Source organism: Nelumbo lutea, chromosome 4, assembly GCF_056320005.1.
Source record: "Nelumbo lutea isolate HS-2025 chromosome 4, American lotus-T2T, whole genome shotgun sequence".
Lineage (NCBI taxonomy): Eukaryota > Viridiplantae > Streptophyta > Magnoliopsida > Proteales > Nelumbonaceae > Nelumbo > Nelumbo lutea.
Window position 1 is genome coordinate 35,813,859 of NC_142687.1, and position 14,636 is coordinate 35,828,494.

General features: G+C 42.0%; 1 protein-coding gene across 1 annotated transcript in view; it reads left to right on the forward strand.

Moving 5' to 3' along the window:
- Positions 1-14,636, forward strand: part of LOC148855185 (mediator of RNA polymerase II transcription subunit) — a 119,688-nt gene extending 105,052 nt beyond the window's left edge. The window contains exons 19-21 of the mRNA XM_088981882.1: positions 13,030-13,211; positions 13,731-13,834; positions 13,946-14,636. Of these exons, the coding sequence (XP_088838008.1) occupies positions 13,030-13,211; positions 13,731-13,834; positions 13,946-14,147 (488 nt within the window). The 3' untranslated portion in view covers positions 14,148-14,636. The remainder of the gene's footprint in view (positions 1-13,029; positions 13,212-13,730; positions 13,835-13,945) is intronic.

Genomic DNA, 14,636 nt, shown 5'->3' on the forward strand with positions numbered 1-14,636 from the left:
TATCTGCTCGGGGAGAGTTCTCGTCGGGAAGAGTCAGTGGGTAAGAGGTCACTTGTTTCCCAGAGTGTGAGTTCGGTTATGCTTTGGCATAACCGATTGGGTCATTTGTCTTTTCGGTCCTTAAAGAGTCTGTTTCCTGCTTTGTTTGAGTCTGTTGAGTTGTCCCAGTTGCAATGTGAAAGTTGTGAGTTTGCTAAACATTGTAGAAACTCTTATTCATTGAGTAATAAAAGGAGTAATCGTCCTTTTGATATTGTGCATACGGATGCTTGGGGGCCATATCACATTCCTTCTGTGGGTGGGTACAAATATTTTTTGTTATTTGTTGATGACCATACTCGATTTTCTTGGGTTTATCTTATGCGTTCACGAGATGAGGTTCCCGCTCTGACTCAAAACTTTCACCAAATGATCCTAACCCAGTTTGATGCCAAGATTAAAGTTCTTAGATCTGATAATGCAAAGGAGTACTTTGCTAAGTCATTGGCATCTTACCTTCTTATTCATGGGGTTATCCATCAGAGCTCTTGCCCTCATACACCTCAGCAGAATGGGGTTGTAGAAAGGAAGAATAGGCACATCTTGGAGGTGGCTAGAAGTCTTATGTTTACCTCCAATGTCCCTACTCGATTCTGGGGTGATGCTATCCTCACTGAGGTATCTTATTAATCAGATTCCTTCCTGGGTTCTTGATTTGCGATCTCCTTTTTTCCCTTCTATACCCACATGAGGAGTTGTTTTCTATTCCCCTTAAGACATTCGGTTGTACCTACTTTGTTCAGCTTCTCGGACCCCATCACTCCAAGTTTGAACCCAAGGCCTCTCTTGGCAGTGTAGCTGGCCAGAGATAGGTGAAAGAGGAGAGAAGAGAAGAGAAAAGAAAAGAGAGTTTGCAATGCAATAGTACTGGCGGCGCCAGTGTTTATTTAATATATATAGGGCGATAGAAATAACAAGGGAAAAGACCCTTGTCCCCCTGAGTACAATAACAGACATAACAAAAATAAAAAACGAAATAAAAAAACACTTTAATTAGACAAACAGGCCCTAAAAACTACAACTAAGTTATTCTAACATTATTCCAACACTCCCCCTCAAGTTGGAGCATAGATGTCAATCATGCCCAACTTGTCACACAAATCTTTGTGCCGCACATGATGAAGACCTTTGGTGAAGATATCTGCAAGTTGCTCTTCCGAGTTGACATATGGTGTGCACACTTCTCCACTTTCAAGTTTCTCTCTGATAAAATGTTTGTCCACTTCAATGTGTTTTGTCCTATCATGCAGAACTGGATTAACAACAATATTGATGGCTGCTTTATTGTCAGAGTAGAGTGAAGTAGGATTGTTTACTGCAAAACCCAGTTCACCTAACAGATTTCTTATCCACATGATTTCCGCAACCCCATGAGCCATCGCTCTATATTCTGCTTCAGCACTGGATCTAGCCACCACACTTTGTTTTTTGCTTCTCCATGTGACAAGGTTTTCTCCTACAAAAGCACAATAACCACTGGTGGACTTTCGGTCATTGACTGCTCCTGCCCAATCTGCATCAGTATATACTTCCACTTTTAAGTGACTGTGTTTCTGGAACAACAAACCAGCCCCAGTAAACTTCTTGAGATATCTCAAGATCCTCTTTGCAGCGTCAAAGTGAGTTGTCATCGGGCTGTGCATGAATTGACTAAGGACACCCACTGCATAGGCAATATCAGGCCTGGTCATAGACAAATACAGAAGTCTCCCCACCAGTCTCTGGAACATCTTTACATCTTTCAAAAACTCTCCCTGACTATCTCCCAGATGGTGATTAGGTTCAATAGGTGAATTAGATGGTTTTACCCCCAACTTGCCTGTATCTTCTAGTAGATCTAGTACATACTTCCGTTGGGAAATAAAGATGCCCTTGTGAGAGCGGACAACTTCAATTCCAAGGAAGTATCGTAAGGGGCCTAGAACCTTCACCTCAAATTTAGTGGCTAAGAATTTTTTGTCTCTGGATTTCAGCTTCCCAATCTCCTGTGATCACTATGTCATCCACATACACATTAAGTGCTGCAATTTTACCTTCATCTCTTTTTACAAACAAGGTATGATCTGATTGGCACAGAACCCTGGGGGTTGGGTCATGTACACCTCCTCTTCCAAGTCACTATTCAAGAAGGCATTCTTGATGTCCAATTGGTGAAGATCCCAGTCAAGATTTGCTGCCAAGGAAAGGAGAATCCAGATGGAGTTCATCTTCGTTACAGGGGCCAAAGTCTCTGCATAGTCCACTCCTCCATATACTTGTGTGAAGCCTCTTGCTACCAGTCTAGCCTTGTACCTTTCAATAGTTCCATCAGCTTTGTGTTTCACTATGAACACCCACTTGCACCCCACTGGTTCCTTCCCCTCAAGAAGATCTACCAACTCCCACGTACCATTTTTATGTAAGGCATCAATTTCTTCCTGCATTGCATTTGTCCATTCAGGTTTTGACAAAGCTTCTGCCACGGTCTTAGGGATGGGAACAATGTCCACAGAGGAGAGGAAGGCACGGTACGAGGGTGAAACATGCTCATAGGACACAAAGTTAGAGATAGGATGATTAGTGGTACAAGATCTAACACCCTTTCTCTTAGCAATAGGAATATTTAGATCATTGGGGACATGTGAATCAACATGTAAAGTAGCAATGGGAGCAAGTGTACCTGGCTGATGAGACGGATCTGCCTCGGGTGAATCCGATGATGTTGGTTGCATAGTGTCCGGCTCCACGGCTCTTGAACTCTGTTGGCTCTTATGACGACGATGGAAAACCCGGAACAGAGGAGGATCGGGTAAAGGAGGTAGTTGAATCTGAGTCGTCGCCTGTTTCTCCTCAACCCTACTCTCCCCCTGAGGAGAAACCGAGAAGAACGGTTGACTCTCAAAGAATGAGACATCAATGGAAACATAGTACTTACAGGCAATGGGATCATAGTAATGATACCCCTTTTGAGATGAGGGGTAACCAAGAAAAACACAAGGAATAGCCCGGGGGTCAAGTTTACCACGAGTAGGTGATAGGTTGTGGACAAAACAACGACACCCAAAGACACGCATCAGAATGGTGGACAGCGGGGCTGTAGGGAACAAGAACTGATGTGGGGCCTTATACTCTAGTACCCGAGAGGGCATGCGATTGATGATGTATGTCGCACACAATACTGCATCCATCCAGAACTGTTTCGGCACATTCATATGAATCAGCAAGCCACGAGCAACTTCGAGTAGATGACGATTTTTTCGTTCAGCCACACCATTTTGTTGGGGTGTCCTGGCACAAGAGCTTCGCTGAAGTGACCCACTCGAAGCAAAGAACTTTGTGAGATCACTATGGAAATATTCCTTTGCATTGTCCGACTGGAAAATATGAATTTCCGTTTGGAACTGAGTGAACACCATGCGTTGGAAATCTTTCACAATTTGTAGCACTTCATCTCGAGATCGCATAGGATAAACCCAAGTGTATCGAGAATAATCATCAATCAACGTAACAAAATACTTATAACCAGCCGCAGTAGGTAGAGTAACAGGGCCCCAAACATCAGAATAAACAATATGAAATGGAATCAGATCTTTTATTTCTTAAAGGTAAAGAGCTTCTACAATGCTTACTCAACTGACAAGTTTGACACTGTAACTGACTCACTGACAAGGACTCAAAAATATTTGGGAACATAACTTTTAACGACTCAAAAGAAAGATGACCTAAACGACTATGCCATAAATAGGCATGACTCTCACTCGCCGAACTTGTGGACTTAGTCGCCACTAGACCAACATTATTCTCCAACACGTAGAGACCATCCACCATGCTTCCTCTACCAATCGTCTTCCCCGAGGTCAAATCCTGAAACACACATGAAGACGGAAAAAAAGTGACTGAGCAGTTCAAAGAGTGAGTAATACTACTAATGGACAACAAATTAATAGGTAATTTCGGAACATGCAGGACATTTGGAAGAGTAAGGCCAAGTGGGAGAGATATGGTGCCTCAGCCAGCTATGGTAGAAAAAGAACCATCAGCCAGTCTTACCTTATCTCTCCTAGAGAGAAGGTTATATGTCTGGAACAAATTTGACTTACCGGTCATGTGATTTGAGGCTCCGGAGTCAATAATCCAAGGTGAATCAGTAGTATGAGATGACACATGGAAGGCTGTGGCATTACCTGATGTAGACGCAAATGAGGTAGGAGTAGGCCCAGAATCCACCTGGCGGAGAGTCCTACCACACAATTCCAAATGTTCACAGAAGGAATTGATAATATCTTCCTTAGGGTCAGAACCGGGGTGTCTCTCCTGAGTTACGGAAGGACTAGTCTCTATCGATGCTAGATTAGCTGAATTATACCTTCTTTGATTCTGTTGGCCTGGTTTCTTGCCCTGATCCGGTGCTAACTTCTTACCCAAATCCTGTGCCCATTTAGGTTTTCCATGGAGATCCCAGCATGTATTTTTAGTGTGTCATGTCTTCTGGCAGTGAGTGCACCAAAGCTTGCTTTTATCTTCTGTTTTTTTCTGAGTGTCACCCCTTTTAAAACCACCTCCGACATTTGTATCTGAATTTCCCCGGACCGCTAGGGCAACTGACCCCCCTTCTACACCATTCATCACACTTCTGCTTTCTTCTGACTGCACCAAGTCATACACATCCTGGATTGATGGCAAGTCTTTACTACCCAAGATCTGTACCCTAATGGACTCATATGACTGATTCAGCCCTAGGAGAAAGGCAAACACGCGTTGCTGTGATACAAGTGACTAATAGGCTTTTGCATCTTCATCACCCTTCCAATTCACATTCTGATAGTGATCAAGTTCTTTCCATATTGATGTCAAATCAGAATAGTACATCGAGAGACACCTCTCCCCCTGCTTGCAAGTAGAAGATTCTGCTTGTAGTTGATATATCTCGGCATAGTGTCTCTGTTCTGAATAAGTGGACTTCGCTTGTTCCCATATCTCACAAGCAGTTTCACCCCACATAAAGGTCTTCCTTACTTGTGGCAGCATTGAAACCAAGAGACAAGACATCACCATACTGTTCTCTTGGTCCCACCTATCATGCTCAACACTTCCATACTTCGGTTCCTTTACTCTCCCATTGATGTATCCTATTCGCCCCCTAGCAGTGATGTAGAGTTTTATCCCCCTAGACCACTCAAGGTAATTCAGACCATCAAAGGGAATGACAGCCATGGGAAAGCTCATATCCATTCCCCCACTCACTCCATTGTGGCTCCCTGAGATTTCTGAAGTAGCAGAATTCTCAGTTGACATGGTCAAGCAGTTACTTAGTCCCACACACCGGATTTAGTACCCCTCCTTACTCCACAAAGCAATGCTCCACTCAGTTCACACCCACACACTAGGGTTTACCAACCAGATTGTGCACAAACCGTACCAAATTCTGGACAAAACTGAGGTAATATTCGGCAGTTTCAGACCTGCCTATCAGAATTCTAGAATGGCTAACAGCCACTAATCAGTAGGAGAGATCCTTCTTGCTTATAGTCAACTCAAACCATTGAGAAGACAGGTCAGCATTGACCTACAGTTGTCTTAACACATCAACAGGATCACACGATCCAAGACAACTAGGGTTACACAGGTTTGATAGCATTCAGCCGCCCCAGATTCATAGGGTTTTCACTCGGCCCATGATCAAGGAGAAAAATAGAGGAAGAACTGTACCAGTCGTAGCTATCCTGTAGTCCAGAATCAGATTTCCTTTCTGCTAGCCTGTAGTAGGGTTGATCGATCTTCTCTTGACAGTAGGGTTGATCGGTTTGCTCTCTTTTAATTAGTATTCCTGCTCTGATACCATCTTGGCAGTGTAGCCGGCCAGAGATAGGTGAAAGAGGAGAGAAGAGAAGAGAAGAGAAGAGGAGAAAAGAAAAGAGAGAGTTTGCAATGCAATAGTACTGGCGGCGCCAGTGTTTATTTAATATATATAGGGCGACAGAAATAACAAGGGAAAAGACCCTTGTGCCCCTGAGTACAATAATAGACATAACAGAAATAAAAAACGAAATAAAAAACACTTTAATTAGACAAACAGGCCCTAAGAACTACAACTAAGTTATTCTAACATTATTCCAACAGCCTCCAAATGCATTTTCCTTGGTTATGCACGAACTCCAAAGGGGTATTGCTGCTATGATCCTGTCTCAGGGAGGAAGTTCGTCTCCATGGATGTCACTTTCTTTGAGGAGACACCCTATTATCCTCGAGTTTCTCCTCAGGGGGAGAGCAGTGAGAGTAGGGGTTTAAGTCCTTGTCTTCAGGGGGAGAGCAGTGAGAGTAGGGGTTTAGGTCCATGTCTTCAGGGGGAGAGCAATGAGAGTGGGGTAGTTCCTTTACCTATTCCATTGGGTGATGCGAGCTGCAATGGTAAGGGTGGCCAGAGGGATCAAGAGTTGAGGGGAAGCTGCAATGGTGAGGGTGATCAGAGGGATCAGGTGTTGAGGGTTTATCATAGGCGGTGCAGGCAGGTTGATCCCAATCATCAGCAGTCCAGGCCAGCTCCAATCTCATCTGCGGCTCCAGGTCTAGGCATTACAGTCCCAGGACCCACAGAGACTTCTTCTATTGTTACCATTTCACCTCCTACAGATGACCTTGATCTTCCGATTGCAGTCCGTAAAGGGAAATGACATTGTACCACATCTACAACCCACTGTATTTCCCATTTTTTATCCTATGGTCGCCTATCTCCTACCTACAGGTCCTACCTTAGTTCCATTTCCAATGTTCCTATTCCAAGAACAGTGCAAGAGGCCCTATCAATCCCGGAGTGGAGAGGTGCAATGCAAGTTGAAATGGATGCCCTATTGAAAAATAATACCTGGGAGCTAGTTGACTTGCCCAAAGGAAAGAAACCAGTTGGATGCAGATGGGTATTTACTGTAAAGCACAATGCGGTTGGTTCCATTGAGAGGTACAAAGCTCGGCTAGTTGCAAAAGGGTTCACTCAGACTTAAAGACCCTTGTGCCCCTGAGTACAATAGTAGACATAACAGAAATAAAAAACGAAATAAAAGAACACTTTAATTAGACAAACAGGCCCTAAGAACTACAACTAAGTTATTCTAACATTATTCCAACAGCCTCCAAATGCATTTTCCTTGGTTATGCATGAACTCAAAAGGGGTATTGCTGCTATGATCCTGTCTTAGGGAGGAAGTTCGTCTCCATGGATGTCACTTTCTTTGAGGAGACACCCTATTATCCTTGAGTTTCTCCTCAGGGGGAGAGCAGTGAGAGTAGGGGTTTAAGTCCTTGTCTTCAAGGGGAGAGCAGTGAGAGTAGGGGTTTAGGTCCATGTCTTCAGGGGGAGAGCAATGAGAGTGAGGTAGTTCCTTTACCTATTCCATTGGGTGATGGGAGCTGCAATGGTGAGGGTGGCCAGAGGGATCAAGAGTTGAGGGGGAGCTGCAATGGTGAGGGTGGTCAGAGGGATCAGGAGTTGAGGGTTTATCACAGGTGGTGCAAGCAGGTTGATCCCGATCATCAGCAGTCCAGGCCAGCTCCAATCTCATCTGCGGCTCCAGGTCCAGGCATTACAGTCCCAGGACCCACAGAGACTTCTTCTATTGTTACCATTTCACCTCCTACAGATGACCTTGATCTTCCGATTGCAATCCGTAAAGGGAAACGACATTGTACCACATCTACAGCCCACTGTATTTCCCATTTTTTATCCTATGGTCGCCTATCTCCTACCTACAGGTCCTACCTTAGTTCCATTTCCAATGTTCCTATTCCAAGAACAGTGCAAGAGGCCCTATCAGTCCCAGAGTGGAGAGGTGCAATGCAAGTTGAAATGGATGCCCTGTTGAAAAATAATACCTGGGAGCTAGTTGACTTGCCCAAAGGAAAGAAACCAGTTGGATGCAGATGGGTATTTACTGTAAAGCACAATGCGGTTGGTTCCATTGAGAGGTACAAAGCTCGGCTAGTTGCAAAAGGGTTCACTCAAACTTATGGCATAGATTACTTGGAGACATTTGCCCCAGTAGCCAAGATGACCACCATTCGGGTTCTATTATCTCTTGCAGCAAGCCACACTTGGCCTTTGTACCAAATGGATGTTAAAAATGCCTTCCTGAATGGGGACTTGTAGGAAGAGGTTTACATGCGGTTGCCTCCTGGATACTATGATACAGAGACAGGTAAGAAGGTCTGTCGGCTCAATAAGGCATTGTATGGTTTGAAGCAGTCACCTAGAGTTTCGTTCGACAAATTCAGACTAGCTCTTGGGAAGTTCGGTTTTGTTCAGGCTCAGTCAGATCATACACTATTTATCAAGAGGGTGGAGTCTTCACTGACACTACTTGCAGTATATGTTGATGATATTGTGGTAACAAGAAATGACAGCCATGAGATTGAGTCCCTCAAACAGCTCCTTCATCAAGAGTTTGAAGTGAAAGATCTGGGTCCACTACGGTATTTTTTGGGTATTGAGGTTGCTAGATCTAAACAGGGGATCTTTGTCTCACAGAGGAAATATGTTTTAGATCTGTTGGTTGAAACTGGAAAGCTGGGTGTCAAACCTGCAGATACACCCATTGAACAGAGCCACGGGATTAGTGCAGAGAGTGGAGAGCTGCTTGAAGACAAGGTTATGTTCCAGGCTCCTATATTTGTGCCTCCCTCGGCCAGATATCAGTTATGCAGTTAGTGTTGTCAGTTAGTACATGCATTCTCCTAGAACCACGCACCTTCTAGCAGTAGAAAGAATACTAGCATACTTGAAGAGATGCACGGGTAGAGGAATACTGTTCAAGAACAATAACCACATGAAGGTGGAGGTTTATACGGATGCCGATTGCACTGGGAGTGTTGATGACAGACGGTCTACCTCAGGATATTGTGCCCTTGTGGGAGGAAACCTTGTCTCCTGGAGAAGTAAGAAACAGAGTGTTGTCTCCCGGTCTAGTGCTGAAGCAGAATACAGGTCCATGGCCAACGGAGTGGCTGAAATCCTATGGCTAAGATCTCTACTTGAGGAGTTGGGTATTGAGTATGAGAAGCCTCTGATGCTGTATTGTGATAATCAAGCAGCCATTAATATAGCACATAATCCAATGCAGTATGACAGAACCAAACACATTGAAGTTGATCGGCATTTTGTAAGAGAGAGGGTCTCATCTCAAGAAGTATGCCTCCCTTACATCACTTCCAGTATGCAACTAGCAGATATCCTCACTAAAGCCGTATCAAGAAAGAAGCTAGAAGCGGATCTATCCAAGTTGGGAATGATAAACATTTACTCCCAACTTGAGGGGGAGTGTAGAGAAACTGATTGTGGGGCCACTCTATCCGTAGGGTAGAATGTACCTAGTCTATTGTTATGTTTTTCTGTTATTCTAGTTCTGTTATTCGAGTTGTTATTTACTTTTCAGTTTTATATTGTTATGTGTTATGATGTAAACACCAAGGGCAGATGTGTCCTTTCCTGTAACTAGCATAACATATAAATATTAAGTTGAAGTGGCGGGGGCAGATGATTCAGAATCTGTTCTTCCTTTCAAACCTATGTTCTACTGCTCTCTCACTAATCTTTCTCCTCTTTCTTCTTCACTTTCTCTTCTGTTCGAACCTGAAATTCCAAGACTGATAGCAGTCTTGATCATCTTCAATAGATAATTAAGCATACCGGTCACTGTTATTCTTCAATCCATGAATATTTTCCACCAAATTATGCCATAGCTTCTTCTCCTAAGGGAATGTCCACCACTCTTTCCTAGTAGAGCCAAATTCTTCTGCCCCACCCTCCCAATCCCTAACCCCCCATATTCTTTAGCTTTGCTTATAGTATCCCATTTGATCAAGTCATCTCTCTTCCCTTCATCTGTCTCCTATAGAAAACCTCTCATAATTTTCTCCACCTTCCTAGCCACACCTTTATGTGATTGTCGATTTGGTGTTGGACTTCTTTCGGATTTTTTTTTTTGATGATGGATGATGGTTGGAAGTCAAGGGTAGAAGGCTATGATTGGATATATTTTTTGGAGCAGTGATGGGCCTGATATCCAGCTAACCATTGTGAGATTAGATGTAAGCGACTTCTTGGAATGGTTGCAATTTACAGGAATGCATTTTGGAGGTCATAGGAAGATGGGACATTTCACTAGGAGTGAGAAGAAACCTTTCTCAGATGAAGTCTTCCTAGATGGAAAAAGGAGAATATAATGGTTATGTCATGGCTTGTTGGATCAATGTAGCGTCACATTGCCAGGAATTACTATGACTTACTCATAGACTCATAAAACTGCTAGGGGTTTACCGAGTTCATGGAGAGGTTAGTAATCTCAAACAAGGCAAGAAGTTGGTAGCAACTTATTGTTCTTCATCGTCTCTTTGGGAAGAAATTGATCACCTGGAGGCATTGGTTTGGAGAAACTCTCTAGATGGAGGGCAGTATTGTAAACATGTTGAGAAGCAAAGAATTTTTGAGTTCCTAGCGGGGGATCAACTATGATTAGGACTTCACAGTTCACATGGCAACACATGTTGAGTAATGATATATTTGATTAAAAGTATTGTTTCTTATCTGCCTCCAGGCAATTTCTGCCATGTGAGCTAGGCAGAAATGTTCCTCCTTGGCCAGTCTTTTAGCCTCATATCTTTCTCAGTTAAAGAGCCTTCCTCCTATCCTTTTTAGGTAGGAGAATAACCAAGCAAAATTTTATGAATAAGATCTGGTTTGGACTTTTTATTGTGGGTCGGGCCTAAGGTGTTGGGCCTAGGCCCAGCCTGGAATGTTGGGCTAGAAATCATCATCACTATCAAGGATCCTAGAAAGTCCAAACCAGATCTTATTCATAGAATTTTGCTTGGTTATTCTCCTACCTAAAAAGAAGAGGAAGGATATTTAATTGAGAAAGATATGAGGCTAAAAGACTTGACCAAGGAATATTTCTGGCTTGCTCACATGGAAGAACCGAGAAGAAACAATACTATTAATCAAATATATCATTACTCAACATGTGTTGTCGTGTGAAATCCTAATCAGAGTTGAGCCCTGCTAGGAACTCAAAAATTCTGTGCTGCTCAACATGTTTGCAATACTGCCCTACACAATGTATTCACTTAGATATTCTCTTATCAACACCCTTTCCTGTTTTTGATGCAGAGGAAACAAATGCTGATTGTTTAATAGGGTGAATGGGTGTATCTACCTGCATCTCTCATGAACCGGATCTAGGCTTGCAAACAATTTAAAAGCTCTACCTTCTTCCACTTGCTTGTCATGTTTTTCCTTATCATTAACACTATCTCAATCAATCACCAAATGATGGTCGTTTCTTTCCCAAAGACATTCTATAGTAGCAAATTAGGTAGCAACAAACACATCTCCTTGCATTAGGGTTGCCAAATCCTGTGTCAATCGGTAAACCCTTTCATTATTCTTACACTGTCCTTAAGTATTTGATGTTCTCCCAAATCTTAAAATTTGTAGGAAAGTGTTGAACAGTTCTATAGATTTTGGGAGTCAAAGATGACAAAAGTCGGGACATAGCAGCAGCATTTTCCCTAGAACAAATTCTGTGATCAAGGTCATCTTTGGCATTTTCCTTAACACTAACATGGCATGCCTGAACCAGTGGAGCCAGTGATGACTTATCCTTGGTTCCTGTAACCTAGGCATAGCCTTTTCTTGATAATTATTACTTTTTTTTTATAATTAGTAACCAAGTCATCCTAAGGACCTGATTTTAGTAGTTTGCGATCAGATCTGAAGAATATGAATAATGGCAGCAACTAAAGCTTGTCCTGTCTGGTGTCAAATTACAAAGTTACTCTTGTATCTCCATTTAGGCATAGTAAGAACAAAAATAATAAAAGTACAAAAATATCAATGTAAAAACAAAACAATTAGAGATCAGATCAGAATATGAAAGTGGCTTTGCTTGAAGAAATTTCCAGTAGTTGTTTTATTTTTTGTTTCATTGATATTTTTGTACTTATTCCATCAACGAATATTTCAATATTCTTATCCTTGGGCAAGATTAGAAATTTTTGTGTTTAAAATCATGAAATCATCTTTTTCTGTTAATATCTCAATGTGAAACTAACGAAAGGGGCCAATTTGTATGATTTATCTGAAATGTAGACATAGGTTTTAGGAGAGGTCAAAATTCAAGGTTGGAGCAGTTGCAATGTTTTAAAACATGGAGGCGTTCCACTACCTAAAGGCGTGAGGCGTAAGCCGCCTCAAGAGGAGGATGAAGAGGAAGGGGGGATCTCATTTTTTCTTTATTTTTGATAAAAACCTTTTATATTAAGAAGAATAAAGATGCATAATATTAGTTGAAAGTGGGGGTCTTGTCGAAGCGGAGCAAGACCCCCCCTAACTCAAAAAAAAAAAAAAAAAAAAAAATTTGGCTGCATCGAAAAGGGAGCAGGGGGGTCAGAGGGGCAAAGCCCCCCAGCCGAAGGGGTAGGGGGCAAACCACTTTCTTTCCCCTTATCTTTTCTTCCCTTCCCTTCCCTTCCCTTTTCTTTTTCCTTCTCTTTCTTTTTCTTTCCCTTCCCTTCCCTTTCTTTTCCTTTCCATTCCTTTCCTTTTTTTCTTCTGTCTTTTTATATCAGATGTGCATGAGGCGTACGCCTCTAGCATGCCTCATGAAAAAGGCGCAAGAGGAGTACGCCTCTTCAGAGGTGTCAACGCCTCTGGCATACGCCTCAGGGCGTTTTGGGAGCACCTTGCCTGGAGGCAGTGTACGCCTCCTACGCCTTTTAAAACACTGAGCAGTTGTGAGAAACTACAGGGGAAGTTTAAGTAATTTACGTTATAACATGATAAAAACATGTAACTGCTCCTATTGGACCCAATCTTATTTTATTCCTGAACGGAAATATTCATTCCTTTGTCTCATTTCTTATTCTTATGAGCAGTTGTTTAGTTGAGCAACTTTTCATGTTTTTACCTGCACTTGCTTACAAGGTGCAACTCTGACAATACTGTGTACCTTTTTTTCTCATCAGGTAATATAGTTGCACTTCTCCATGCTTTCTTCAGTAACCTTCCACTGGAGTGGCTGGAAGGGACACATGCAATCATTAAGAACCTTAGACCACTAACATCTGTTGCAATGTTGAGAATTGTGTTCCGCATAATGGGCCCACTGCTCCCAAGACTTTCCTGTGCTAAACAACCCTTCGTGAAGGTATAAATTCATCCCTAAATGTTTCTTCTTTTTCCATAAGAGGTAGGCTTTATTGAACCTGCAGCCTGAAGACAGCAGTGCAATCAATTAATCAATTTAGCTCTTTGTATTTCTCTGCTATTTCCATTCATGAAAGAAGTATAGTTGGTCTTCTCATGGATAAGAAAACATGATTCTACAAATGTAACCTTAACGCAATCATCTCTTATTTGTAGCTCCCAGATTGTTCAGTTATGAGTAGCACGCCTTAGATTGTAGCTACTATTCTAATTAAACATGTTTATCTTTCAGTGACTGAAAATTCTTTATAACTTCAAACTGGAACGGTAATCAGTTAAAGTAATGTTATTAGTAAACTTGAAGTCCCTAATCCTTCTTTTGCTCATTCCTGGTAACTGCGTGCATTATTAACTTTGTTGTCTACTTATTTAGTTTTCTTGAATTATACGCATATCTAATTACTCTTACATTTTCTTTTCTCATTACGATAACATTACCATCTTATTGCCTATGTGGCAGACCTTAGCTCTGTTATTCCATGCAATGGCGGATGTATTTGGGAAGAACACACAACCATCCACTCCTACCGAAGCATCAGAAATAGCAGATCTTATCGACTTCCTGTAAGTGCCTGTTGCATGTCATCTACTCTGTATCTTCTGTTTGACATTCCTTTTTAGTCCTTCAGTCAGTGGCATTGTGAGTAACGTATTTAGCCTGATTGTGTTTCTCAGCCATCATGCTGTCCTATATGAAGGGCAGGGAGGACCAGTACAGAGTAATAGTAAGCCTAAAGTAGATATCTTGACTCTCTGTGGAAAAACAATGGAGGCCTTACGACCAGATTTGCAGCATCTTCTTTCCCACTTGAAGACTGATCCCAACTCTTCCATTTATGCAGCAACTCATCCAAAGTTAGCCCAGAATCTGTCATAATGGTTCTGAGCCTTGTAAAGTTTGTATCATTTTGATTATCCTTCATTTTGTATATGTGGTAAGGCCATGATATGATTTTTATCATCTACCGTTTGTCAAGATTTCATGTGAGCAGTGGTCGTACTTCAATATTCATCAAAAGAAAATATTCAGCTCAGATGTTTACACAACCCTCAGCCAAGCAAGAGAGGGGTGAAAAGCTTTTCCTCGAGTGGCACGCAGCATGCATCTTATTTATATACCCTTGGTAGACTCCTGTTCTGTCTACCGACTCTACCCCATGATACGGCTAATACAGTGTTTTTATGTACTTACGGTTACATCTTTGTTCTTCTGTAACTTTCTGTTTTTGGCAATGACTTCTGTAACTTTTAATGTAAGAAAATTTAGGAAATACATAAATGTAGTGGATAATTTACTAATGCCTTACTTCTGTAACTTCTTGTAAGAAAATTTTTCTAATCCCAATTCTTTTTCTTCTTTCTGTTC